We start from the raw sequence: 25,812 nt of genomic DNA, 5'->3' as shown, positions 1-25,812 counted from the left end.
GAGCCGCCCGCGCCCGCCGCCGCCTTAAATAGGGGCGGGCAGCGCCGGGCCGGGCCCTCCGCCCCCCGCCCTTAACCCGTTCCCCGCCCCGCACCGGGAGGGCAGCGAGGTGCCCGCGGTGCCCGAGCACAGGGGGGAGGCACCGCCGGCTCTGGGTTTCCCGCAGGAGGGAAGGGATCGGCTCCCTGTGCCCGCAGGACGCGGCTCCGGGACACCGGGGATCGCTCGGAGCTGCCCCGGGAGCGGCATCGCCCCGCAGAGCCGCAGCGGCGGGATGGCACAGCCGCTTCCAGGCGATGGATTAACGCTGGAGTGCGAGCAGCGGGAAAAGGGATGGACCGAGGTGATGTCCCGGCCATGCGTGTCCCGGCCAGGGTCGCACCTCCTCGCTGCCACCCGGACACCTCATTTTAAAATCATGTTCTAGCATGATTTCATGCTAGAATTTTCAGACATTTGCCCCTCGCCACCCCAAGTGCAGCCGCATCTCAAGCCCTGCTCTTTAAAGCAGCAAATGCAGGTACAGCGTGCTCTCCTGCCGCCGCACACCCTGGATGGACAGCTGCGTGTTATATTAAGAATTTTTAATGGATACAGCTCTAGGCAGGTGGCACCAGCCAAAAACACAGAGTTCCAGGGAGAGCAGGAGGCAGCGTGAAGCACAGCTTCAGCAGCAGGCACACAGCAGAGGCTTGACATTTCTGTGAGAGCAGCAAATTTGTGTGTTCACTGGAGATGTGTAATTGTCCTCCCAGAGAGGCAGTGAGTGGCCACGGCCCCCTGCCTCTGGCCAAGCCGGATCACGCTGTGCTCTCGCTGTTCCATGGCTTTGCTTTCCCAGAGCTGTCCTTGGGCAGCAGCAGGGGAGCCCCTGCCATCACACCCCCACAGCACTGCAGCTCTGGCACCCCACTCCTCGGGCAGCTTTTGTGCAGAATTAGAAGGGCGATGGCTTTGTTCTCAGCAGGAGAATCCTGTGTTCCTTCCAGGCCACTGGACCCACCAGAGATGTTGCTGGGGGAATTCAACATCGATGGCAGCAATTTTACATAAATTACACAAGACTTTAGCAAACCTGATTTGCAGCACTGTGAGCAGAAAAATAACATAGGTAAAACCGGTTAAAAAATGAAGCAAGCTCCAGCCTGGGGACTCGTTTCTGCTCTCATGGGAATGACTTCAGCTACCTGGAGTCACAGCCCAGCCAGCACAAGGTGGGCTGAGCCAGGACCTGGCTTGTCCTGCAGCCTAGCCCACACAGGAGCACAGAGGAACAGAAATGCCTTTCCTTTAAAGGCAATACAGCCCCTGACCTCTGCCACCCCGTGGGAGTGACACAGGCAGGAGCAGTGTCCAGCTGTTCCCCATCCAGTCCACACTGGCTGCACAGCCTGCTGCCATCAGCCAGCTCCTCTCCAGTGGGGCTGTGGGTGCTGCTGCTCTGACGCCTCCTTTGGCTGCATCTCTGGGACTTGGTGGCAATTGGCTGTTTTGTAGCCATGCCTGGTGACATTCAGTGAGCCAAGCAGAGCTGGCTGCGGCCTTGTCTTACCCTGGAGCAAGGGAACAGCAAGACCTGAGCTCCTCTCATACTGAAGCAGGCTGAGGATGTCCCACCTGCCTTCCAGGAGCTGGGTGAGGATCCATCTTTGCTTTGTTTCTGCTCATTAATTGAGCCCTCCCTGCTGTGAGCTCCCTTCCCTTGGGAGGCAGGCAAGCTGTGTGCCCTCAGGCGAGCAGCTCTCTGCCTGGATTCACCAGCATTCCTCTCTGCACCTCTGTGACCACAGCACTGCAGGGTGCTGTGCAGCAGGACCAGCTTCCAGCATGTGTGAGAGCCTCTCTCTTCTCCTGGGGCAGGAGGGAGTGCCAGGCAGTACAGCTTGGGTACACTTGGTAAGCTGTCCCAGCGATGGGAAAGGAGGGATGGAGGAGATCTGTGAGGATTCTTTGTTCACTCTGCAGTGGGAGACCAACCCTGGAATGGCTCCATATCCTGCACAGAAACATCAGTGCCCCTGGTGGGTGGGTGTCCCCCCATCCCAAGGACAGAGGTGGTGGCTGGAGTCGTGCTGCGGAGTGCTTGAGGTGCGGAGCCTGAACGGGTGTGGAGAAGGACCTGGGGTGTGATACTGAGGGAGGGCAGTGCAGTGGGAGGGATTGGTGCTGGTGAATGCAGAGTGTCCTTCCCTCTGCCATTCCCTGTGCAGGGTGGGCACAGAGGACGTGTGGCAGCAGCCAGCCACCTGTCACTTGGAGCAGCTCTCAGGGAGACTCCTCAAAATGTCCTCCAAGTTCTGCTTGTCGGCCCGGATCTCAGCCAAGTCGCTCTCAAACGCCTGGATCTGCTCCTGCTGCCGTGCTGCCTCCTGCTGCAGCCGCCTGAGCTGCCTGGCCAGGGGCCCTGGTGTGGCCAGGCGCTGCCACAGCTGCTCCAGCTGCAGCCTCCCAGCGCTCAGCACCGCCTCCACCTCCGCGTCCTGCTCCAGCTCACCTGGGCAAGGAGGGAGAGGGTCACAGACATCTTCTATGAAGAACCCTCTCCTTAGGATTTTTCCTCCTGAGAAGCTGAGAGGCCTCAGGAATAAAATGTAAACATTGATTATCGGCTGCTGTTGAATGCAACAGGTAGATCTTTGATTGGCCCATGTTGGTTGTTTCTAATTAATGGCCCATCACAGCCCAGCTGGCTTGGACAGACAGTCTGAGCCACAAGCCTTTGTTATCATTCTTTCCTTTTCTATTCTTTGCTAGCCTTCTGATGAAATCCTTCCTTCTATTCTTTTAGTATAGTTTTTATATAATATATTTCATAAAATAATAAATCAGCCTTCTGAAACATGGAGTCAGATTCTCTTCTCTTCCCTCATCCTCAGACCCCTGTGAACACGGTTACAGGAGAGGACATGGATGAGAGCAGAGAAAGGGACAGGAGATGTTCTGGATGGACTCCATGGCACCAGGCAGACTATAAGGAGTGGGTGCAGCAGGGCATGGAGGCTTTGCAGCTTCTCACTGATCACAGACAAGCAAACAGAGCTGTGGCTCCAGGCAGGGCCTGGGCACTTCTCATTCTTACAAATGGGTCATGGTTTCCAGGCTTTTTCAAAATTTCTTGGATGCAAAAGTCCTGGAATGCTCAGAAATAGACCCATGTGATAAAAACAGGAGGAGCTGGAGCAAGACCAACCAGCAACAAGGAGCAAACCAGTCTAGCACAGCCCTCAGTTCCAAAGGGACTTTGCCAGCCTTGCTCTCCCTGAGGATCCCAAGGGAGATCAGTGTACCCAGAGCAGACACGAGCACACACATTCAGCAAGCCCCAATTCATTCTTCATGAGCCTTAAAGAAGCCTTGCTGAGACCATGGATATCTCAGCCAAAAGAGCACCCAGCCCAGCCTGGATGGCCATCAGGCAGGAGCAGCAGTGAGCAGGAGAGCCCTGGTCCCCAAGAGCCCAGCCCTTCCCCTGGAACTCACACCCCATTTCCCCCCAGGCCTCACCTAGGCTGTTCAGCAGATTGTTCAGGGTCTCGATGTCCGACATGAGTGAGCCCCGGGCTTCCTGGAGACCTTTTGCCATCTCACTCACCTCTGACCCGACCTTCCAACAGAGACAGACACCCAGATCAGGGACACCACTGACCCTTGGCTGGATGGTGGAGGAGATCCCAGGAACATCCCCAAGGTGTTGTCCCTACAGTGGAGCTCCCCAAGGTGTTGTCCCTACAGTGGAGCTCCCAAACCAGATTGCTCCCTATGCTTTGGGCTGTGGGCAAAGCTGCCTCCATGCTCTGGAGGACACAGCCTGCCCAAGGGAACCCAGCTGACCTGCTGTGCTTCCTCCAGGTCGCCTCTGAGCTTCTCAGCCATGTGCTCCTGCCGGGAGAGCTCCCGCTGGGTCTCATTGGCACGCATGGCGAGCTGGCTGGCGTGTTTGAGGGCCTGTTTGCTCTCCTGCAGCACAGCCCGTGCCCTCTGCAAAGGGACAGAGATGGGGGACAGTCACCTGGGGACACACAGCCTGCCTGCAGCAGCCTGGGCTCTGTGAGTGATGCTGCCAGCCTGGCCATGCCCAGCAGCTCCACCCCAACCCCTCAGCTCAGACCTTGGCACTCTCCTCAGAGAGTTTCTCAGCCTCCCCAGCTGTCCTCTGGGCTGTGGTGGAGATGGACAGGGAGTTTCCCAGAGTCTTCTCTGCCTGTTTAATCTTCCTCTGAGCATCCACCACCACTCTGTCCCGCACAGTGGCCATCCTCCTCCTCAGGGCAGCCTGGCTCTTCCGATGCCCCAGCACCTTCTTCATGCCTATGGGAGCAACCTGGCCATCACCAAACTGTCCTTTTCTCCCCTTGCCACCTGGTGAGAGCCAGGTTGTGGCTGGAGATGCTCTGACTGGTGCCTTTTACCTTCCAAGCTGGCCAGGAGGGACTCAGCATCGGAGAGAACAGCTTTTCCTCGAGAGACAGCCCTGGTGGCCATGCCATGGGCAGAGCCAGCCTGGTCCTGGAGCTGGAGAGAAGATAGGAGGAATGAGGCTGGGCAGCTGGGAGGCATCTGGGAGGAATGAGGCTGACCACACCTGGCTGCTGGAGCAACAGGGATGGGGCTCCCCATTCCTGTGAGCAGCAATTACCTGCTTGAAGCCACGAGTCCTCTGCAGTTCCAGATGCAATCCTGCTGCCAGAGTGTGGGATGCCTCCACAGCCTGCTGAGCCAAGGGCTCCTGGGCTGCTGCTGCCTGCTCCAGCACTGCCAGCTCCTGTGCCAGGTCTGCAGCCTGCATTGGCAGCGCCTGCTGCGGGATCAGGAGTGCCAAAGGCTCCATGAGATCATCTCCCAGCTTGGTAAAGCAGGAGGTAGGGGTGCCAGCAGGAGCTTAGTTTGGGTGCTGCTCACCTGCCTCAGAGCAGCCACCTGCAAAAGTCTCTCAGCCAGGTCAGCCTGTGCCCGTTCCACAGCTGCCAGAGCTCTCCTGGCCTCTGCTGCCACCTCTGCCATGCCAGCACCCAGCTCCTCCCGTGCCCGCTGGATTTCCTCATACCTACACAGGACACTGCCGTCAGCCAGGGCCCTCTGGTCCCTTCAAGGATGAAGAGGACAATGTGGCCCTGGACATGGATGTAGCAGGAAATTCTGGGGCTTTTCTTGAACCCTCCCCAGCACACAGCACCCTGTCCCTCTGGTCTACAGCACTGTGGTGCTATGAGCACCCTGCAAGTTGCTCAGCATGTGCCTGTTGGGCAGGTGGCAAATCCCTGTGACTGAGCCCTGTGACAGGGACCTGGCCAGAGGAAAGGGGCTGTGGGGCCCTGCCAGCCCCTCACCCAGCCTCCAGCTCGTCCTGTGTGCTGTTCCTCTCCAGCAGGTTCCTCAGGAGCTCGGAGCTGGCATTGGAGGCACGCAGTGCTCTCCTGACCACGGCCTCCACCTGTGCCCTGGAGTCCTTGTGGCTGCAGGGACAAGGACACACAGACAGAGGCAATCAGGATTGGCCTCCTGGAAAAGGAATGCCCCCTGCACCCCCAGCTGGGCTGACAGCTTCCTCTGCCTGCTCAAATCTTACCTCTTGGACAGAGCCTGAGCCTCCAGTGCCCAGCGGCTCCAGTTTGTGGGCTGCTGTGGGATTTCCTGGGGAATTTCCTTGGAACGCAAACAGCAGCACTGAGACCCTGGCAGGGGACAGGCACCCCTGCACCCTGCCAGCCCAGCACCACCAAGAACCTCCCAAAGGGCTAGAGCAAGGAGAATATCTCCTCTTGGCTCAGCTGCAAGGAGGGCCATACCCACACGGAGCCCAGGCTTTCCCACTCCCCCACTCTGCTGGTCACATCCCACCCCAACAGTGCTGGCAGGCACATCCCAGTGCCCCCAGGATTGCCACCACCCCCTCAGGAGCCCCTGAGAGTCCCCACCGTGGTCGCCAGGGTGTCAGCAGCGTGCAGGATCTCCTGCTCAGCCGACTGCAGCACGGCCCCAATCTCTGAGAGCAGCATGCAGGTCTTGGGGGGTCCGTGATGGGAGCAGCTGCTGGCCTGGCTGGCATTGCTGAGACGGCCTTGGGCAGTGTTCAGTGCCCCTGCCAGCTGTCCCACCTGCACCAGGAGGGTGGCCCAGGCACCTGTGGGCAGCACAAGCATCTCAATGCCCCTTGGGGTTGCTCAGGGCTCCCTGCTGCCCTGTGGAGCTGCCCCATGCCCCAGCCCCTAACAGCTACTGCTGAAAGGGGAGTGCAGTCCCTCTGGGTGTGCAGGAGGAACCCAGGAATTCAGCACCCAAAGGGTACCCCCCAATAATGCCCATCACTGCCTGCTCCAAGACCTCAGTGGTGTGAGCATCCCTGCAGTGTTCTGTCCTCCCAAAAAGGCATGTCCCCTCCACTGTTCTCCCCCAGGGCACACCACACTGAGGCTAGCACGCACCTGGGACCTCCTTGCACCCCCCCAGCATGTCACAGCACCCTGAGGGAGCAGAGAGTGGGAGGAAGGAGAGTCCCCTGTACCTCTCAGGAGGTGTGGGCTGGGCAGCCCATCTCCACGGGGTGCATCTCCCAGCACGGCAGCCTGGCCCGGGTGGGTGTCACAGCCTGGCTTCTGCAGCCACTGCTCCATCTCCTGCAGCCTGGCCTTCAGGCGGTCAGCCTGGGGGCAGGACAGGGGACACGGGGGGACAGTGAGGCACTGCAGGGGTGTCACAGACATCTCTTATGAAAAATCCTTCCCTTAGGGTTTTTCCTCTTGAGAAGCTGAGAGGCCTCAAGAACAAAATGGAAACAATGATTATCTGCCAATGGAATGCAACAGGTGGATCTGTGATTGGTCTCATGTGGTTGTTTCTAATTAATGACCAAGCACAGTCAGCTAGCTCAGACAGAGAGCCCAAGACACAAGCCTTGTGTTATCATTCTTTTTCTATTCTTAGCTAACCTGCTGATGAAACCCTTCCTTCTATTCTTTTAGTGTAGTTTTAATAAAACATATATCATAAAATAATAAATCAAGCCTTCTGAAACGTGGAGTCAGACCCTCATATCTTCCCTCATCCTCAGACCCCTGTGAACACCGTCACGCAGGGGTGCTGTGCCTGTCACAGGCTGTACCTCGTCCTTCACCAGCCCGTAGCAGGCAGGGCACTGCTGGCAGCGGGAGCTCAGCGGCTCCAGGTAGAAGTTGGCCTGGCAGCGGTCACACTTGTAGCCCACGAAGCCAGGGTGGCACAGGCAGGTGCTGTTCTCGTGGCACTGCGGGGTGATGGAGCCCAGCGGGGAGCAGTTGCAGGCTGCAGTGGGGGCAGGAAGGCGTCACAGTGTGGCTGCCAGCCCTGCTCTGGGGACAGAGATGCAGCGCCCGTTCCCCTTACCTCGGCAGCCCCTGGCAGAGAAGCCGAAGAAGCCGTGCTGGCACCGATCACATCTCCTCCCTGTGACACCAGGTTGGCAGGAGCACTGCCCCGTCAGCGCGTGGCACCCGCTCTCCCGTGACCCTGTTGGGTGGCACTCACAGCTGGCATGAGAAGTGGAGGGTCGTGAGCAGGCAATCAGTGCAGAGAGCAGAGCTGGGAGCATGGAGCCATCCCTGGCAGCCCCGTGGGATGCCCCACATACCTCCTGCACCCCACGGTGGGCTCCAGGCCGTAGTAGCCAGGCTGGCACTGCCCACAGGCTCTGCCTGTCACGTGTGGGAGGCAGTGGCACTGGCCTGTGCCAGGATCACAGCCCTCCAGCCTCGGGTCTGAGCCACTGGGGCTGCAATCACAAGCTGTGGGAGACAAAATAACCCTTAAATCCCAGCATGGGGCAGGTGGATTGGCCTGCAGGTGGACGCTGGGGCTGAGCTCCTGACAACGTGGAGAGCCACATTCCTCCATCAGCCAGGGCTCCAAAGAGCCCCTGCAAGCCAGAGTACCTCTGGGGAAGGATGGCAGTGGAGCAAGAGGGCAAAGGGGAACAGGTGGTGGCAACCTGGACCATCCATCAGCCCCTAAACCTGCTGGGCATCCCCTTCCACCCTCTGCCTTCACTGCTGGGAGGGTTTTGGCTGCAAGTGAGCCGTGCCCCGGGGCGGTACTTACGAGCACACTTCCCAGCAGGGCTGGGAGCCAGCGCATCCCCGTAGAAGCCCGGCCGGCACCTCTCGCAGTGCTCGCCCATTGTGTGGTGGAGGCAGCGCAGGCATCGGCCGGACACGGGGTCGCAGTTCCCCACGGCATTGGGATCCACGTTCCCGTGGCACTGGCAGGGCTCACAGGGGTGCACGGGGCCTCTCTGCCCCAGGGGGTCCCCGAAAAACCCATCATCACAGAGCTCACAGCGCTTTCCTGGGGAAGGTGGAACGGTGGCGAGGATCCAGCCGTGCCCACGCTGCCCACGGCCCCTGTGCCCACCCAGGCCCGGCCTCACCTCTCTGCCCCGGGGGGCAGTGGGTGCAGACCACCTCCCCAGTGCTGGGCACCTCGGTGCAGGGCGAGCGGCCGGGGCAGGGGCAGGGCTTGCAGTCATCGGAGCGCCCCACGAAGGGGTTGCCGTAGAAGCCGGGGCTGCAGCGCTCGCAGGAGGGACCCTCTGTGTTGTGTGAGCACTGGCAGCGCCCTGCGGGGAGGAAAATCCGCTAATAACCCCAACACACCCCCATGAACAAGCCCCACCACCACAACCAACCCTATCCCAAGGCCATAACCAACAACACCCCAACGAGCCCAAGCTTCCAGATGGGGATCCTCGGCCAATGACGCTGAATAAACAAACACTACCAACATCCCCCCTAAATAAACTATAACGAGCACCAAAGGCACAAAAGAGACCCCCTAAACTTACTAGTCAACCTCACCCTGCAACCACTGCTACAACTAACCCCAACACCCTGTAGTAAGGGTAGGGGTTAGATGCAACCCAGCGGATCCCTTGCTGAGCGCGGCAAGAGGGATGTGCAGCTCCAAGCGAGGGGTTGCACATCCCCAACCAGCACTCGGGATATTTTCCCTCCTTGCCCAGTCTTTGGTAGAGGGAGAAGGTTTTGGAGTGGCCACGGAGGCCACAGCGATGCAGGGACGAGGCAGCGCTGGCACAGGCAGCACCATCAGTGTGCGCGGGGGCTGCCGGCGCCTGCCGTAATCCACAACACATTTCCGAGTGTCGAGGCGCGTCCTTTCCAGCCCGGCTTGGAAAACACAAACAGCCGGCCCGGCACCCACCGGGGAGCATCTCCAGAGCGAGCCGAGCCTCTGAGTCAGCCTTCCGAAATGGGCTGTGAGGAGGAGAGGGAGGAAGAGGAGGAAGAGGGGGGGCTCAAGGAACCCCCAGCTCCAGGCAGATGCTCTGCTTCCCCGGAGACAGAGGAGCTGGGGGAGGATTCCCCCCGTGTTTTGTGGGGTCGGGTCATACCAGGAAGGCTGCGCAGGAGGGAGTGTTATTCCATTTTCCTCACATCCAGGCAGAGTCAGACGATGGAAAAGAAAGAAAAAGCGGGTGGCAGGAAGAAGTGGAAAAATAAACGAAAGGAAATGCGCAGGCTGGCAGCGCCCAGGCCGGAACATCAAAAGTCTGGCCCCTTCCCTGGGGATTGTGCAGTCGCGGCGCCAGCCCCGCTCTGCGGGATGAGGGCGGGTTTGCAGAGCTGCTGCCGTGGTTCTGTGGGCAGGGCAGGCACATTTGCCGAGCTCTCTGCCTCCCCAAGCCCTCTCCATCCCTGCTGCACATCATTATTGCTCCCCACCGAGGAGAGCCAGCCACCAGGGGTTGGGCTGGTTGGGCTCCTCTGGTGTCTGCCCTCTGTATTTTCCTGATTTTTTCCTTGTTTCTCTGCTCAGGTTAACCCTCAGTTTGCAGATCCCAGAGCTGTCCCCAGTCCTGCTCCTCTCATCGGGCAGTGATGCTATCTGTGAGACCCAGCCGAGCTAAACCCTCTCTGCTGCCCTGCTCCCTGCTCCCTCACTCCTCTGAGCACCAGCACCCTTCCCTCCTCCTCCTTAGAAGTCATAAATTCTCATGAAAAATGCTCCTCTAATTATAGATTACCACCATTATTGCACTTCATTAATAATCTCTATCTTTGCAGCTATGAACCCTGCCCCTACAACCACCCAAGCGATTCAGCTTGCAGATTTTGGGAACCACAGCCTCACCAGCGGTTCCCAGCTTCCCTCAGAGCAAGCAAAGGCGGGGATTTGTCACCCACACACGGAGCAGCAGGTGAGTGGCGGGGCTGGAGGGTGCACACCTGTGAGGGGGTGGCAGTCCCCGTGCTGGTTGCAGGTGCAGGGCACGCAGCTGACGAAGGGGCCGCCAAATGGGATCTCCCTCTTGAATCCAGGCGCACAGGACTGGCAGAACTGCCCGCTGTACCCCGTGGGACACGTGCACTCCTCCACCCAGCCCGCCCGAGGGCCCGGCCCGGGGCGAGCAGATGTGAGCTGGACCTGGCTCAGGGACAGCCTGCCTGTGAGAGGGGAGAGCCGTGTGGGAATGGGGTGCTGCATGCCCTGCTCTGCCCTGAAATGCTCCAGACAGACCCCAAAACACCTCCTTGAGAGCCCGGGGGTGTTCACAGAGAGGAGGCAGCCCCTGCCCCAAAACACCCCTGACAATCTCTCTCATCCTTCAGAGCCTGATGCTGCTTCACTGTCTCCAGTCCCACCCCAGCCTGGTCCCCATGGGGATGTCCTGTGGAGATGTCTCAGTCCCACCCCAGGTTGGTCCCCACAGGGATGTCCTATGGAGATGTCTCCAATCCCACCCCAGCCTGGTCCCATGGGGATGTCCTGCGCAGATGTCTCAGTCCCACCCCAGCCTGGGCTCCATGGGATGTCCTATGGACATGTCTCCAGTCCCACCCCAGCCTGGTCCCATGGGATGTCCCCTGGAGCCACCCACCTCTCCCGGGGCCGTGGCTCACGCGGAGATGGAGGGAGCTCAGGTTGGAGAGCAGGCGCTGGAAGCTGAAGGCTGACAGCAAAGGCTCTGCACCCTCCTCTGCCTCGTGGAGCCTGTTGGAGAGGGAGTGGGGAAGGCAGGACAGGGCCAGCATGGGCTGGGTGCTGCAGGACAGCTCGGCTCCATGCTGGGACCTGGGCAGGGGGTCCCCGAGATGGGCAGAGAGCAGTAAAAGACAGCCCAGACAAATCAGGCACTGAGCCCTAAACCCACTGAGGCTCCCCAAAACACCGTGATGGGTACCTGAAGGTGACAGCCTGCTTTCCATGCTGGAGCTGGCTCTTGCTGCTGGACATGGTGATCTTCATCCCCTCGCCCTCCAGCAGCAGCTGGACCTGGAGCAGAGGCACTCCGGGTTCTGTTCTTGTCCCGTCCTCCACTCCTAGCAGCAGGGACAGGAGCTGCCCATAACTGAGGCGCTGGTTCTGCAGAAACTTCTCTGTGAGGGGAGAGAGGAGCAAAGCCTGTAGGACATGGAGGCACAGCTCTGCCAGGACTGCCAGTGCACTCCTATTCCCACCGCCACCATCAAGAGCCACAGCCACCCTCCTAGAGTGGTGCCAGCTCCAGCCTGCCCTCCTGGGGTCCCAATGCACTGTTCCAATGCCCACCACTGTGTGTTCTGCTATGGAAATATTCTTAGCTCTGGAATGGAGCCCAGTGCCTCCTGCAGCAGCATAGCAGTGGGACGAGAGAACCAAGGGATCCACAGTACCTGGTGCGAGGAAATCCACTGGCTCCTCTCCATCCCACTCAGCGATGATCTCCCGGCCAGCCCAGCGCAGGGGCAGCTCTGTGGTGCCTGGAGCTGTGGCAGCCCAGCCCTCCAGCCCTGTGTGACAGGATAGAGTGGCAGGGCACAGCTAAGGGAGCAGTGAGTGCCTGCCAGCACAGCACCAGCAGGGCGCTGCTTTCAGGGGCTCTGTCCCTCCTCCCAACACTCTCTCCTTGGAAGGAGCCAGCACTTTGTAACACCCTGCTCCACTTGGGCTCCTCTGTGTTCTCATGCCCTTAACCACCCCTCATCTATTTATTTTCTTAGATTTGGAGGAAATTATCATCTTTAAACTTTTGCCCTCCTGTCTGTGCTGCCGTTCTAACATTACTGTGTGCTGGTGAGCACAGGAAGCCTGAGGAGAAATGCTGGAGAAGCCCAGAAGAGATGGGCCATAGTTGCATTAATTTGGTTTCCTTAAGAAACCAGTTAAACTCCCCCCCATTCCACAGGGTTAGCTATTTCTTCCAGCTCTGCAGGACAAACACTTGGAAATCTCTCAAGTGGGCTGTGCTGTGTTATCAAATCATCCCCAATTTATACTTTCACCCAGTGTAAGAAAATTCCATCTGATCCCCCTCCACTCTGGGCTGGGGAATGTTTTGGGGAGCAGGGATTTAGGAGGGTGCTGTGGCTGCATCTCAGCTCAGAAACTTCCAAACCAGCCCCCAAAGGAGCAGCCCCAAACTGGCTGTGTGAAGGATGGAAAAAAAGGCTCGGTTTAAAGCCTGGCTCGGTTTCAAGGCCGGGAAGACATTCCAGCAGCACAGCAATTGGCAGCGCGGTTTAAAGGCAATTAAGATCCGCCCGTGCCCGGCGCGTTGGCACCCATCTGGGAAGCGCGGGGTGCCCGCCGGGGGTGCCCGTGCCCGCGGTGTCCCCGCAGCGTGCGGCAGATGGCAGGGTTTCCCCAGCATCCCGCACGCACCCAGCCCTGCCAGCAGACAGGCAAAAGCGCCACCTCCCTCCCTCCCTCCCGCCCGTCCAACCGAGCTGTCACATCCCAGCCGGGCGCGGGGACAGAAGGGAATAATTGGGGGAGTTCCCAGCGGGCTCCGTCCTATTGGTTTTTTTTTTTTTATCTTTCTGAGCTGATCTTTAGTGCTCCTGCCGTCCCTGGTGTGGTGCAACGTCCATGCCTGATCCCACAGCCCTCCCTGAGCCATGCACAGCCCCAGGAGCAGGTTGGCATGGAGGGGTGCCACGGGGAGCCACAACACCCTGTCCCCGTGGAGCTGGGGGCAGGAGCAGAAATTTAACAGCAAAACAGGGGCAAGCCAGAGAAATCCCTCTCCACCCATCACCACCAGGGAGATGCTCAGCCCCACAGAGGGGACATTCAGCCACATCCTTCCCAACCATTTTTGGCTGAAATTGGCAGAGCAGTGCCCTTAGTTTTACTTGGGGCTAGGGGAGGTCGTTACCTTGGCTGAAGTCGGAGCGGATCTGGGTCTCCTCGTAGCCATCTGCCGCCCTGCAGGCGCTGGAGTGGCCGTAACAGAAGCAGCTGGTGCAGCCGATGGGGTTGTGGGGCTGCAGGTTAAACCAGCCCGGCTGGCACCTGGGCACGGGGAGGAAACAGGAGAATGTGGCACAGGGCAGGCAGAGCTGCAGGGAACCACGGCAGTGTCACTGTGTGGGACTCTGGCGACACTCCTGTGAGCCCAGCCCCAGTGGTCCAGAGGAATGCAGCCCCACAGCCCTGTCCCCAAGCCCAAGACTGGAAAGGGACAGTGTTCCTGTCCCCATGCCAGGTGCTCACCTGTTGCACAAGTGTCCCTCCACCCTCTCCTTGCAGGTGCAGTGCCCCGTGTTGGGGTCGCAGGTGCCCACGCTGCCCGCGGGGTCACAGCTGCAGGGTCTGGATGGGTGAGATAAAGGCAGGACGGGGTAAGATAAAGGCAGGACGGGGTGAGCCCCGGTCCCATCCCGCTGTCCCTGCCCAGGCCGAGCTCCTCCTCACCTGCAGCCGCCCTCGCTGAGGCTGTGGTAGCCGTCCTTGCAGCGCTCGCACTTCCAGCCCGTCACGTTGGCTTTGCAGACGCAGCTCCCCGAGCTGTCGCACTGGGGCTGCAGGGACCCTGCGGGGACCCGACCAGCCCTGAGGCTCAACCCCAGCCGGGGAAAGACGGGGAAAGCCCGAGCAAGAGAGAACCCCCCAAATCCATCCCTCCCAGCAAACTCCGGCTGGGTTATCGGTAGCTGTGCCGCACGCACCTGCGGGGTGGCAGTGGCAGGGCTGGCAGGCTCCCTGCGGCTCCCAGCGGTAGTAGTTCTGCCTGCAGCTCTCGCAGCGGGGCCCGGCCGTGTTGTCGCGGCAGTTGAGGCAGTGTCCCCCGTGCCCGCTGCGCCGGAACAGCTCCCGGTCGTAGAAACACTCCTCGGAGCGGCCGCTGCAGTTGCAAGCTGCGGGAGAGGGCGGGAGGACGGGTGGGCACCTGGCGGGCACTGGAGGACCCAGATGGGACCCCTTGCCCCAGCAGTGAGAGCTTTCAGCAGTGCCTGTGCCCTCGGAAGCAGAGGTGGGTGCAGTACAATGCATGGAGCAGATGAGTGCCCCGGGGTACAAATCCTCCCTCCCTCCCGAAATGGAGCAGTGCGGGAAGGGCAGGAGGTGCCAGGTGAGCTGATGCAGCAGCAGGGCACCCAGAACCTCTGGGGGGTACTCACGGAGGCACTCGTTGGCAGCCTCGGCCGTGCCGCGCGCCCAGGGCCGGTCCTGGTAGAAGGGCTGGCAGCGCTCACAGTCGGTGCCAGCCGTGTGGTGCTGGCACACACACACCAGCTGCCCGGCCTCGTCCGGCAAGCACTCGCTGGCATGGCCATTGCATTTGCACCTGCAGTGAGACCCCAGCACGGGGCAGCTGCTCTGAGCACAGGGTGGGCAGCAGCAGCAGCAGCACAGTGCCCAGGCTGTGCCGCGTGTGACCCTGCTGCTGGCCTGGCTGTGGGGTGAGAGCAGCTCAGGCTGTGCTGGCCTTGAGGCCGCCTGTCATGTCCCTGAGGCTCTCCCACTCTGGCCAGTTGGGAGGTCACACACTGAGGGTGGCCCGTGCTGACCAGCTCCAGCTGCTGACCCCGGAGGTGGGACAGCAGCTCCAGGTCTGCTGGCTGGGAGCTGTCCCAGCCCCGCTGCCTGGGGCAGACAGCGCTCTCAGGGATGGGGAAATTTTCCACTTCTCCCAGCTGGGGAAGGGCATGTGCAGCACAGCCCACGGGCAGCACCAAGTGGGTGCCACCTGCATTTCTATCCCACATCTGCTGCCCTTTCCAGCTTCTCTGCTGGTGGCCTCTGCAGCTTCAGGTCATCTTTCCACTAGAACCCCACAGCTCCCATTTTGCAGTGCCCAGGAACCAGCAGAGTCGCAGGAGGAGCAACACGAGCCCCAGCATGATTAAAAGCCATTGGGCTGGGAGGGAACAAAGCAAATACAGCTGGTGGCACATGGACTGGGCTAGTGGGGAAAAGACCTTTCTGCACAGCTGGGAGGTCTCCAGATTTCATCCCCTATCTCTGCATTTCCAGCTCCAGTTTACACATGGAGGAAGCCACACCTGAGCAGTTTGCCCCAAAATCGCAATTCAGACAAGAGATAGGGAGCAGCTGCCCCAGTCCCACAGCCCCAAGAAGGTCCCCATACATCTGCCTGGCTGCTCCTCACCTGCCACCAACAGAGAAGTCAGATATGGCGTAGTAGTAGGACTGCAACACCTTGGGGTCCTTGAAGATGTCATCCCCAAATGTGTTGAGCCGGTTCAAGGAGATGAGCAGGTCAGTGACTGTCACCCACTCCTGCAGGGGACATGGGGAAGCCACCTTGGTGGAGAGGTCTGGGCCACCATCTCCCACCCCAACCAGGCCACATCCTGCAGCTTTTCAAGCCGGGCTGCAGCTCATCCCCAGCTGGGTGCAATAATTCCCTTGATCCCAAGGCTCCGTGCCCCACACCCTCTCCCACCCTGGTAGCACCTGCAGCGCGGGGCTCCCATCAAAATTGTAGGCGCTGGGCCGTCCCTCCAGGGTGGAGAAGGCCACGTTGCCGCCGCTCAGCGGGGAGATGTCGCTGAACTCGTCGCTGCAGAAGGCCACCTGCTCGTCCTCGCCGGGCCGCAGGTACTGCCGCGGCTGCTTGCCGTAGGTTTTGAGGCAGGAGGCGCTGTAGAACTGGAAGGGCACCCAGGGCCCCCCGGCGCGGCTGCGCTTGTAGATGGCGAAGCTCTCGGGGCGGCTGGTGTGGAACTTGAGCCGCACGTAGGTGATCTCGTAGGCTTTGCCTGGGGACAGAGCCACCATGCTGTGACCCTGTGTAGGTCACTTGATGGGCACCACAGCCTGGGTTATCCCAACAGCACCCTGCAGCACCCAGCACAGCTAAAAATGGACAAATCACTGCCCTCACCTGTCACAGATATCTTTTATGAAACATCCTTTCCGTAGGATTTTTCCCCCTGAGAAGCCTCAGGAACAAAATGTAAACAATGATTATCTGCTGCTGTGGAATGCAACAGGTGGATCTTTGATTCAACCATGTTGGATGTTTGTAATTAATGGCCAATCAAAGCCCAGCCAGCTCAGGCTCTCTGTCCGAGCCACATCATTCTTTGCTATTCTATTCTTAGCTAGCCTTCTGATGAAATCCTTTCTTCTATTCTTTTAGTATAGTTTTATTGTAATATATATCATAAAATAATAAATCAAGCCTTCTGAAACATGGAGTCAGATCCTTGTCTCTTCCCTCATCCAAGACCCCCTGTGAACACGGTCACACTCGCCCATCTGCCCTCAACAGCTCCTCCTTGGTGCAGCCCAAACCCTGTGTGGATCCAAGCTGGCTCTCACCCCAATGCAGGGCCCACCCCTTGTGTGGTGCACTGGGTGGGTTGCAAAGAGCAGCTCCAAATCCAGGCTGTGGGGGAGAGTTAGGCCCACAGCACTGAAAGCATCCCCAGGGCAGCGGTGCTTTAGGGATGGAGAGCTGGAAAAGGTCAAGGCCAATCCCTTCCCAGGCAGCTGCATGCCAGGACCTGGCATCGCTTCCATCTTTGCTGGGATGAAGACAAAGAGAGGCCACCAATCCTTGGGGCGTCCCAGCGAGCTCTGAAAGAGCTTGAAAGGATTAGCAGAAAGGAAAAGAGAAAACACCAAAGTGAACATCAGACCCACTTAATTGCCAGAGATGAAGGACCAGCTCAAAGCCCGAATTGCTCCATAACAGCACCACTCCTGACAGCACAAAACAATTAGCTGCAAGGTTTTGGCTTTATTTGAAAAGATAATGAGTTGGGAATGTTAGAGGGGTTATTCCGGGACTAGGAAAACAAGCCTTTAATTGGGCCCATATGAATTCTGTCGCGTATGTGCTGCGACTTTGCTGCGGGGGAGCCGAGGCAGCCGGCTACCAGCGCTGGGGAAAAGCAGCTGCATCCCATCAGGGATGCGGGAAGCTCTGCCGGGAGAGGGGGACAGAGCCACTGCCAGCCCACCCGGAGGTGACGAGAAGGGGCTCAGCTGGGCTGTGCCACCCTCGCCTGGTGCCTGTCCCCTCCCTCGGGCAGCGCTGGTGGCAGCGGGGGTGGCCCTGTCCTGCACGCCCCGAGCCTGGCAGGCGCCGGTTCCCAGACAGCGCTGTCCCCAGAGGGGTTCTACCAAAACAGCGAGGTCGGGGCCGTCACCTCCCGGGGCAGCTTGCTCTGGGAGAGGAAGGGAAGGCAGGGCTGTGTCAATAAACCACCCCTGCCCCAAGTGGCCCCGCATGAGGGGAGGGGGTGGCCGCGCTGGGGCAGCCCCGTTTTGGTGCCTCCAGCTGGGGTGGAGCAGATTCACTTTCCTGAGGAATTTTCGTGAGAGGAGAAATTTGGCTGATTAAATAGGCTGTCTGAGAATTTTCATGTGCTTTTCCCAGACAGGCTTTTTAATCAGCCAATTTCTCCTAAGGAAAAAAAAAAAAAAAAAAAAAAAAAGATCCAGAAAATAAACCAGGCTGGTTGTCTCCTCTTTGCTGCTCAGGTGTGACATGTCCCAAAGCCAGATGTGCTGCTGGACAGTGATGCTGGGAATGGTACACAAGCAGCACCAGGACCCCTGGGTGCTCTCCCAGCTGTGCACCTGCCTTCCCCTGAGCCCAAACTGCAGCCTGGGGCTCCAAGAAGTGAATTCTGGAGAGGAGGAAAGGAGCATGTGGGACAGTCATGTCACCTACATGTCCTGTCATCTCCAATCCTGCAGGAAAATCAGAGTCACAGACACAGATAATGCCCGATCTAGACACTCCAAAGTGAGCCATTGGCATTCAGATTGCTTCCTGAGGAGCCCTGGAGTCTGCTGCCTTTGCAAGCCACGGATATTTTGAGTTCCTTCCTGACATCTGACAGGGCACATACAAGAGCTGTGGACACTTGGGATGATCGACCAGCTGCAAGCACACTGCACCATAACAGCATGGCTGGAACCTCACAGAGAGAGAGAGATTTAAAGGAGCATAATCTAATTAACGCCAATCAACAACACACAGGTAAACACGGGTCTTGTCCAAGTCATCCCATGTCTTATTTAATAAGCTCCCCAGGCAACCACGCTGCAGAACTTACAGGAGGTGTGAGTGAGCAAGACAGGCAGGCTGAGGGGACACACTGCATGGGATGGAACTCCCAATTACTTGGTGGAGCTCAGGGGCAAGGACTCAGCCCAGGTTGCATTCCAGGGGACTGCAGTTGGGCTTCTCCTGCTTAACCCAAGTGAAAGCATTGAGGCAGCAATAAAAACATCTGTGGCTGGGACAAGAACAGGGCCTGGCAGTTGTGGGAAAGGTCAGACAATGATGTGCCAAGCACCAAGATGGTATTTTTTAGCATGGCAAGATAAAGGAGCCATGTAGGAAGAAGGGTAGAATGGCAGAGGATGCTCCAGCTCACGAAGGGCTATAGGGCTGGAAGATGAGCTCGGTGCAATGCTTGAGCCTTGGCTGTGTTAACAGAGACAGATACAGCAGGGCAGTCACAGGGACTGGGCTCCACTGGAAACCCCAGTGTGGGGTCCAAGAAAGACCACAGAGGAGCCAGGGAAGAGCTGGAAGAAGGACGGAGAATGGGAAAGCAGCCCCGGGGCTTGCAGAGCCCGCACATGTGGGTGTGCACAGCTGGGACTGGTGGCCGCAAAGTCGCCCGGCGGCGGCAGCTCAGCCACACGGGCTGCATTCGGGTGGTCTGTGCCCCGGGTCACCCACACACGGACTGGGGACAAACAGCCTGTGCTGGGTGGGCAAGAGGCTGGATAATGCCCTCAGGAGCAGGGAGTGAGGATGGCAGACTCCTCCAGCACCGCTCCTGGTGCCGAGCCCCAGCCCGGGGACAGGAGCAGATGTCCTTCCCCTCGCAGGGCACTGGGAAAGCAGCGACCTCCACCCAGCCAGGCAACTCCCAAATCCCTGCTGGGACAGGCATGGACCCTCCACGGCCACCCCGACCCCGCTGGGTGCCACCAGCACGGCTCAGTGCCACCCCGACACTCGGCTGTGCCCTCACCAGTGCCACCCCGACACTCGGCTGTCCCCTCACCGGTGCCACCCCGACACTCGGCTGTCCCCTCACCAGTGCCACCCCGACACTCAGCTGCCCCCTCACCGGTGCCACCCCGACACTCATCCGTCCCCTCACCGGCTCCAGCCGCAGCCCCTCCACTACCCGCCTTCGGCATGCAGATGGCAGGAGACTGCAGAGAATGAAGATTTTACAGCGCTGGCCAACAGCCAGGAGAGTTTAGATGGCAGGAAAATGTTATAAAACCTTTTTAAAATGCCAGGCATGCCCCTTGGGTTTAAGCACCCTCCAGGTGGGCGGCTTGCACGGTATTTAAAACACAGAGGGTTTGATGCCAGCTGGGGAAACCTACTGGGATTGCACGGTGAGTCTGGAGCTCGGCACCCCGAGACACACCAGGCACCCCGAGCAACGCACGGGGGTGAAACAGGAGGAGCTTGGCACCCACGGCAGCCACCCTCCCCGGGCAGGGCTCTCCCAGGGTAGGAACCATCTGCCTCCAGCTCCACAGGCCTCCAAAATCAGTGAATAAAACATCCTGGGGTGAAGGGGGGAGCAGCACTCTGGGCATGGCTGGGAAGCAGCACAGACAGGCCCAGCTCCTGGCATCCCGGGCAAGGCTGATGGAGTCCATCCTCCCCGAGTCCTTCCAGTGCTCTGCACAGTGCAGCTCCCTCCATCCACCCCCCAAAAATCCCTGGGGAGGGTCCTGTCCTTAACCCAGCGCTGGCAGCAAGAGCTGCAGGGTGCAGGAGCATCCAGCCCCATCTCTGCACCCCGATCTCCCTCCACCGACCCCGCCGTGGCTCCTGCTGGCGCTTACCCAGGTGCAGGGTGATGTTGACGGAGTTGGGGTGCTGGATGCCGAAGGCCATGGACTGGCTCTGCCACCAGGTGCTCTCCTCCTGGCTGTGGAAGTCGGTGAGCAGGGAGGCGTTGTGGTGGCGCCGGGGGTCGCTGGCGTCGCAGCGGTGGCACAGGGCGCTGGCGTGCTGGGCGCCCATGTGCAGGCAGTAATCCTCGGGGGGAGACCCGCACGTGTTGCTGGCACGGACGGCCCGGCCGAAGGCGGCGTTCTCGAACACGGGCATGCAGCGGCGGGGCTGCCCCCGGGGGTCCCAGCAGGGGGATGGGACCCCCAGCCCCAGCCCCAGCAGGGCCAGCAGGCAGAGCCCCGCAGGCCGAGCCATCCCGGCCGGACTCTGAGGCTCCTCTGGATGGCAGCAGGCGGGATGGGATGGGACGGGACGGGGTGGGATGGGTGGGATGGGATGGGACGGGTCCCCCTGCCCGGCACCTCCTCTCGCTCCGAGGTCCATCTTGTGGAAGCTGCTGGGAATGTCGAAATATTCCTGTGAGAGGCAGAGCTGTGGAGTTTGAGATCCCTGCAGGACATGCTAGTGCTCAGGCCGTGGGGTTGGGACCATCCGGTGCTCCATCCCCAAAACATCTCCCTTTCTTTGTGGATTGGGGATTTGCATCTCCAGCTGCGTGGGCATAGCCGAGCTCCTCCATTTCTCAGCCGTGGGAATGAGCTTGTGGTGGTGCATATCTCACATGAGGATTTTTCCTTCAATTGGTAGGGATCGCCACTTTTTTTGCTGCTCCAAAATCAAGGGTGGATTAGGGAAAGGCTCTGAAACAGATTCACTTTGAAGCACCTTCTCCCCACACTGATTTATGGGGGGCATTGACTGCTCTCCCACTTACACCAGCCTGCCTGGGCTGTGGGTCTGTGACACCCCAGCACCCTCGAGTGGGGGGTCCCATCCCTGCCTGCTGCCCTGAGCCAGCCCAGTCCCCCAGACCCAAGTGAGGGCACATTCCTGTGGAGGCATCTCCATGGGGTGGCAAACCAGATCATCACCAGACCTCATTAGCAGCTCTCGGCTAATGCTAATTATAGTCTGTGCCAGGGGAACCTCTCTGGGGACCACGGCGCCCTCCAGATCTGACCCATGAGGGCCGGAGGGTGGCAGCACACAGGGAGAGAGGCAGCCTGGCACGGTGCCATGCCCCTGGGCAAACCCTGACCCACACCCCACAGGGCAGTATTTGCAGAAGTGGGATGCACAGGGGAGCTCTGACCCCCACACCACTTCACTGAGCTGCCCACAGGGGCTCTGGAAACTCAGTACTCATATATAATTTAAGCTCTCTTCCTCCCCTTCCCTTCTACTCTTATTTATTTTATTCTCCTTCCCCTCCACGCTGCGGGAGAAAGCACCAGAGGGGAGCTGTGAATCAGAGTCCTGGGCAGCAGCGCCGTTTCAAAGCCCCATTATCATATATTGACCCAGGCTCTGACAGCCAGAGCCAGCTCCTCTGGGAGGGCTGCATTTCCCAGCATCCAGGAGCTGTGCAGCAGCTGCTGGGAGTGGGCAGCCGCTGGGAAACCCACTGTCAGCCTCCGGGGAGAAGGAGAGGGGTTTGCAGCTCAATTATTGCCCCGCGCGTTCCCAGCGCCAGTTTTAATGGGATTTGCATCCTGCAGGGATGAGGTTTTCCAGGTGTTTTGCTTTTCCTGTGGTACTGAGGCTGTAAGCTCAGGACAGGAGATAGAATCATAAAATACTCTGAGCTGGAAGAGACCCAAAAGGATCATTGAGCCCAGCTCTTAAGTGAATGACCCATGTGGGGATTGATCCCACGACCTTGGCACTATTAACACCGAGCTCTAACCAAACCTTTTGTGTCAGGGGTTTCGAGCTCTAACCAAACCTTTTGTGTCAGGGGTTTCAAGCTCTAACCAAACCTTTTGTGTCAGGGGTTTCGAGCTCTAACCAAACCTTTCGTGTCAGGGGTTTGCCTCCTCCTCCTTGGGATGCAGCACTCATCCCTGAGAGGATTTGCCTGCCCCTGTTACAGAGGGGGAGAGAGTCATGACATGTTAGAGAGTGACGACACCACACAGCCAGGGCTCAGAACACTGATGAGTGCCCCAATCCCTCCTCCTCTTCCTCCTCCTCCACCACAGCCCACTGGGTGTGGGGGCACAGAGAGCTTGATGGGAATTGGTGCTGACACTGCTCTGCTCTGCAATGGGGATGCTGCAGTGGGAACTGCACATTCCCAGGTGGATTCAGCTGTGCCCCAGACAGGATGAGCCCTCACCAGCCTCCTGCTGGCTGGTGGGCACAAGTTTGCCCCTTGCTGTGGTCCATAGTAGCAAAGCCCAACCTCACCTGAACTCCTCTGTACCTGAGAGACTTCACCCAATGCTCCAGGACTTTGGTCCAAGCACTTGAGGGATGTGGTGACCAAGGCTGTGACGACACCAGCCTGTCCAGGAACCTTCTTGTGCCCCAACACAGACCTGGTACCCCGCAAGGGTTAAAAGCCGTGGAGGCGGAGAGGAGAAAATGTTCTTCTGATTTGCTTAATGAACGTTAATTAAGAAGACAGAAGATAGCAGATTCCTTCAGGGTAGAGATGAAAGGCCCGTTAATTAAATCTGGAGAGCGAGGAACAGGGCCAACTGATCCTCCTCCTGATCAGACCTGACAAGGCAGGCGCGGGGCAGGAGCGAGGTGTGCCACATCCCACAGCCCCTCGTGTCCCCCAGCCCAGCTCCAGGCTGCCAGCACGGCCAGCTCCTACAGGCTGTGTGGGACTGGGTGCCTCTTACCTGCCCCCAGCGCCCCTGAGGCTGAGGGTGGCCCCATCCACGCCCTGCAGCTGGAGTGAGAGCTGGGTCACTGCTCCAGGCTCCACTGCGCTCCTGGAGTGGTTCTGTTCTCAGTTTCCAGCAGGAACTTCTCCCAAAGGATGAGCTGACCTTGCTGGAGGAAGGGGAGCACAGGATGGACAGCTCCATCCTGAGGAAGAGGAGGAGAAGGTTTGGTCACCCAGCTTGGTGGTTTGCCCCAGGTCCCACCTCCCACAGGTTAAAGGGGAGAGGGTCAGGAAGGCACTAACCACCACCATGTGCCATGGAGGGACAAGCCTCTGGGATGGACACCTACCTGTGCTTCACACACACACTGCCTCACCTTCCTGGAACAGGCAGCTCCTACCACCAGGGATTTGCCAGAAATGGTTTTTGTGCCTGTAGCTGGGACCTGGGGCACAGTAACAGGATTCTGCTGGCAGCCTGCTGCCTCCATGCTATCTTCCTGCTTTCAGCACAGCCTTGTTTTCAAAAGCAGAGCACTTGAGCATCCCAAATCACAGCCCAAAATCCACAGCAGCCTTACCTGGCCCTCCCTGACACTGTGTCCAGTTCCCTCTCCCCCTGCATGCCCTGCCCTGGGACTGGAGCAGGGTTGGAGGCAGGCTGAGCTGCAGGATGCCACCAGCATTCCAATGAGCACAGACATGGCTCTGCTGCTCTCCCAGCCCTGCAAGGGGGCACAGCTGGGGTGACAGGGTGCTCTTTGTCACAAGCAGCAGCTCCTTGGGCAGAAAGGAGGAAAGGGCAGCTGCCAGCTCACCCTCCAGCTCTGCTGACCACGGAGTGAAGGTCCCATCTTCAGCATGGTGGGAAAACGAACCTGCAGTGTAAATAATGGCTGGAGCATCTCTCATGCATGCTGGCTTATTTTGTAAACCTGAACTTTGCAAAATGTCACAAAACGGAGAAACGAGAGGCCTGGGATGAGTAAATCTCTATTAGAAATTCCCTGGGATGGCAGCAGTGATGCTCTCGCTCGATGATGGCACATTCCAGCCCAGCCCGGCTCGGGGAGCGGGGTCATGCGTGGCGCTGATTGCAGAAAGTATTTAATTAACACTGCTGTAAATGCAGTGCTGGAGATGCCAGCCAGACCACGGAGGGGCCACCACGCTGCTGAGCTGCAGCAAGTTCTGCCAAGGCTGACAGGAGATGAGGGAGGGCAGAGAAAATCCGGCAGATTTTGCTCCCTGCTTTGCCACAGCCCCTAAGGGGCAAGGGGAGGATGGGACAGTGACACTGTCAGGATGTCCCCTGAGCAAGAAGGCTCCACCAGCAGTGTCCAGACAAGTGGGGAAACCCCACAACGGGTAAAGGAGCTCTCTCCCAAAGCAATTATCAGGACACACATCACCATCTTCTTCCCTGATGCACAAATGGTCTAAAGTCACCTTTTCAGAGGTAATCATCCCCAAATTCTCTCAATACCTGGCAGACAGTGAAAATAGGAACATCTCAGCTTCACTCGTGCATGACCACAAGCTCATCATGTCACTGATGAGCTGAGCTGCTCCAGATCTGACCCAGCTCAAGGACACAGGGTGACAGCCAAGCCATCCCTGTCCCCAGGACACGCATTTCACCCATTGCCTTGGGCTCAGGAGGTCGGGGAGCACAGCAGGAGGAAGCACCAGGTCAGAGCAGGACCAGCAGGTTTCAGGCACAGCCAAAAAGGACCTTTTCCCTCCTGAGCTCATCAGCAGCCTAATGACTCTGCCTAAAAAGCTCCAGAGCCCCTAATCGCTCATCACATTACGGCTGCTCACAAGTGAGGCCAACCAGCACAAACCTCCTCAAAGCCTTTCTAATTAATGAGCAGAGGCTTAGGCTCTCCCAGCCCAAAAGCAGCATCTCAGATAAAACCAGCAGCCTCCTGCCAGCCCCAGCCCCCTTGATAAACCCCTTTAATGGGCTTGTCAGCACCACCTGAGGCCACTCCATTGGCTAACAAGGCACATCTGTCTGTCTGTCCCAGCCTCCATGCTGTGGGTGGGGAAATGTCCGTCCATCCATCCATCCATCCATCCATCCATCCATCCATCCATCCATCATCCATCCATCCATCCATCCATCCATCCATCCATCCATCCATCCATCCATCCATCCATCCCTCATCCATCCATCCATCCATCCATCCATCCATCCATCCATCCATCCATCCATCCATCCATCCATCCATCCATCCCCATGGCAGCAGGAGCCATGGGATGTTCCTGCCATGGCTGCCCCTAATCCCCTGCTGGATCCCTGGACATTTCCCCTGGTGCCCAGATTTCCCCTTCACCAGCAGGGTGGGTGACAGCTGAGCAGCAGCAGATGCCACCAGATGGTCACCAGAATGACAGGCCCAGCTAAGCTGGTAACTGGGAGGACACTGGAGCCCCTCATTTCCTAAGTGGCTCCCTGTTCTGGTCCCAAGGGGGGCGAGCTCGGGATGGTGGCACTGACCTGCTGCCCACAAGACCTTTGCAGCACTGGAACACCTGCACTGGCTCTGTCACAAAGGTTTGTGGCCACAGCCACAGCTTGAGCTGTCCTCTGAGAGAGGCTGAGCACTCGCACCTCATCACACAGATGGTTTCTCAGGGGGCTTTGGAAAATCAGGCTTGGGGATCACTTAAGAGCTATTTAAGCCTGCTGTAAGCCTGGTGGCCTTCCCACAGCCCCCAGAGCCCGTTGCTGTGATGAGTGGTGAGCGCTCAGCCCCTCTGCCAGGGGCTCCTCCCTCCCTCCCTCTCCCATCAATCAGAGGTGCCCCAATACTCCCTGTGACAAATAAAAGTTGTTGCAATACCTTTGACTTTAAAGCAGGAGAAATAACTCCTCTGTAACGTGATCTACCGTGTCTCTCTATCCCCAGGCGTGTCGCCCTGCATCGGGGCCGGGGCTCTGATTTAATAT

At 58.7% G+C, this 25,812-nt stretch overlaps 1 protein-coding gene across 1 annotated transcript; it reads right to left on the bottom strand.

Moving 5' to 3' along the window:
• Window positions 1-603: 603 nt before the first annotated feature.
• LAMC3 (laminin subunit gamma 3) lies at window positions 604-20,119 on the bottom strand. The gene is made up of 28 exons (XM_058038072.1): window positions 20,062-20,119; window positions 15,673-15,977; window positions 15,365-15,495; window positions 14,373-14,539; window positions 13,920-14,108; window positions 13,666-13,783; window positions 13,465-13,563; window positions 13,127-13,263; window positions 11,643-11,759; window positions 11,171-11,366; window positions 10,868-10,980; window positions 10,215-10,433; window positions 8,399-8,587; window positions 8,071-8,316; window positions 7,604-7,757; window positions 7,360-7,502; window positions 7,100-7,278; window positions 6,503-6,641; window positions 5,916-6,121; window positions 5,567-5,643; window positions 5,328-5,453; window positions 4,900-5,044; window positions 4,637-4,795; window positions 4,410-4,512; window positions 4,109-4,308; window positions 3,832-3,978; window positions 3,505-3,604; window positions 604-2,494 (listed from the first exon to the last, which is right to left on the bottom strand). Exons 1-28 carry the CDS (start codon window positions 20,111-20,113, stop codon window positions 2,250-2,252), a joined length of 4,401 nt encoding a protein of 1,466 aa, XP_057894055.1. The 5' UTR covers window positions 20,114-20,119; the 3' UTR covers window positions 604-2,249.
• Window positions 20,120-25,812: the final 5,693 nt, after the last annotated feature.

This window comes from Melospiza georgiana, chromosome 20, assembly GCF_028018845.1.
Source record: "Melospiza georgiana isolate bMelGeo1 chromosome 20, bMelGeo1.pri, whole genome shotgun sequence".
NCBI lineage: Eukaryota > Metazoa > Chordata > Aves > Passeriformes > Passerellidae > Melospiza > Melospiza georgiana.
This window is presented reverse-complemented; position numbering and strand designations above follow the sequence as displayed.

What these genes read in the sequence shown, in the direction of transcription:
- LAMC3 (XM_058038072.1), bottom strand. Translation starts at nt 20,113, where the DNA reads ATGGCCTTCGGCATCCAGCACCCCAACTCCGTCAACATCACCCTGCAC. An exon ending in ACGGGCTGGTGAAGGACGAG is followed by an intron (nt 6,642 to 7,099) that starts GTACAGCCTGTG and finishes TCCTGCCCCCAG; the next exon opens with GCTGACCGCCTGAAGGCCAG. An exon ending in ACCTGGAGGAAGCACAGCAG is followed by an intron (nt 3,605 to 3,831) that starts GTCAGCTGGGTT and finishes CTCTGTTGGAAG; the next exon opens with GTCGGGTCAGAGGTGAGTGA.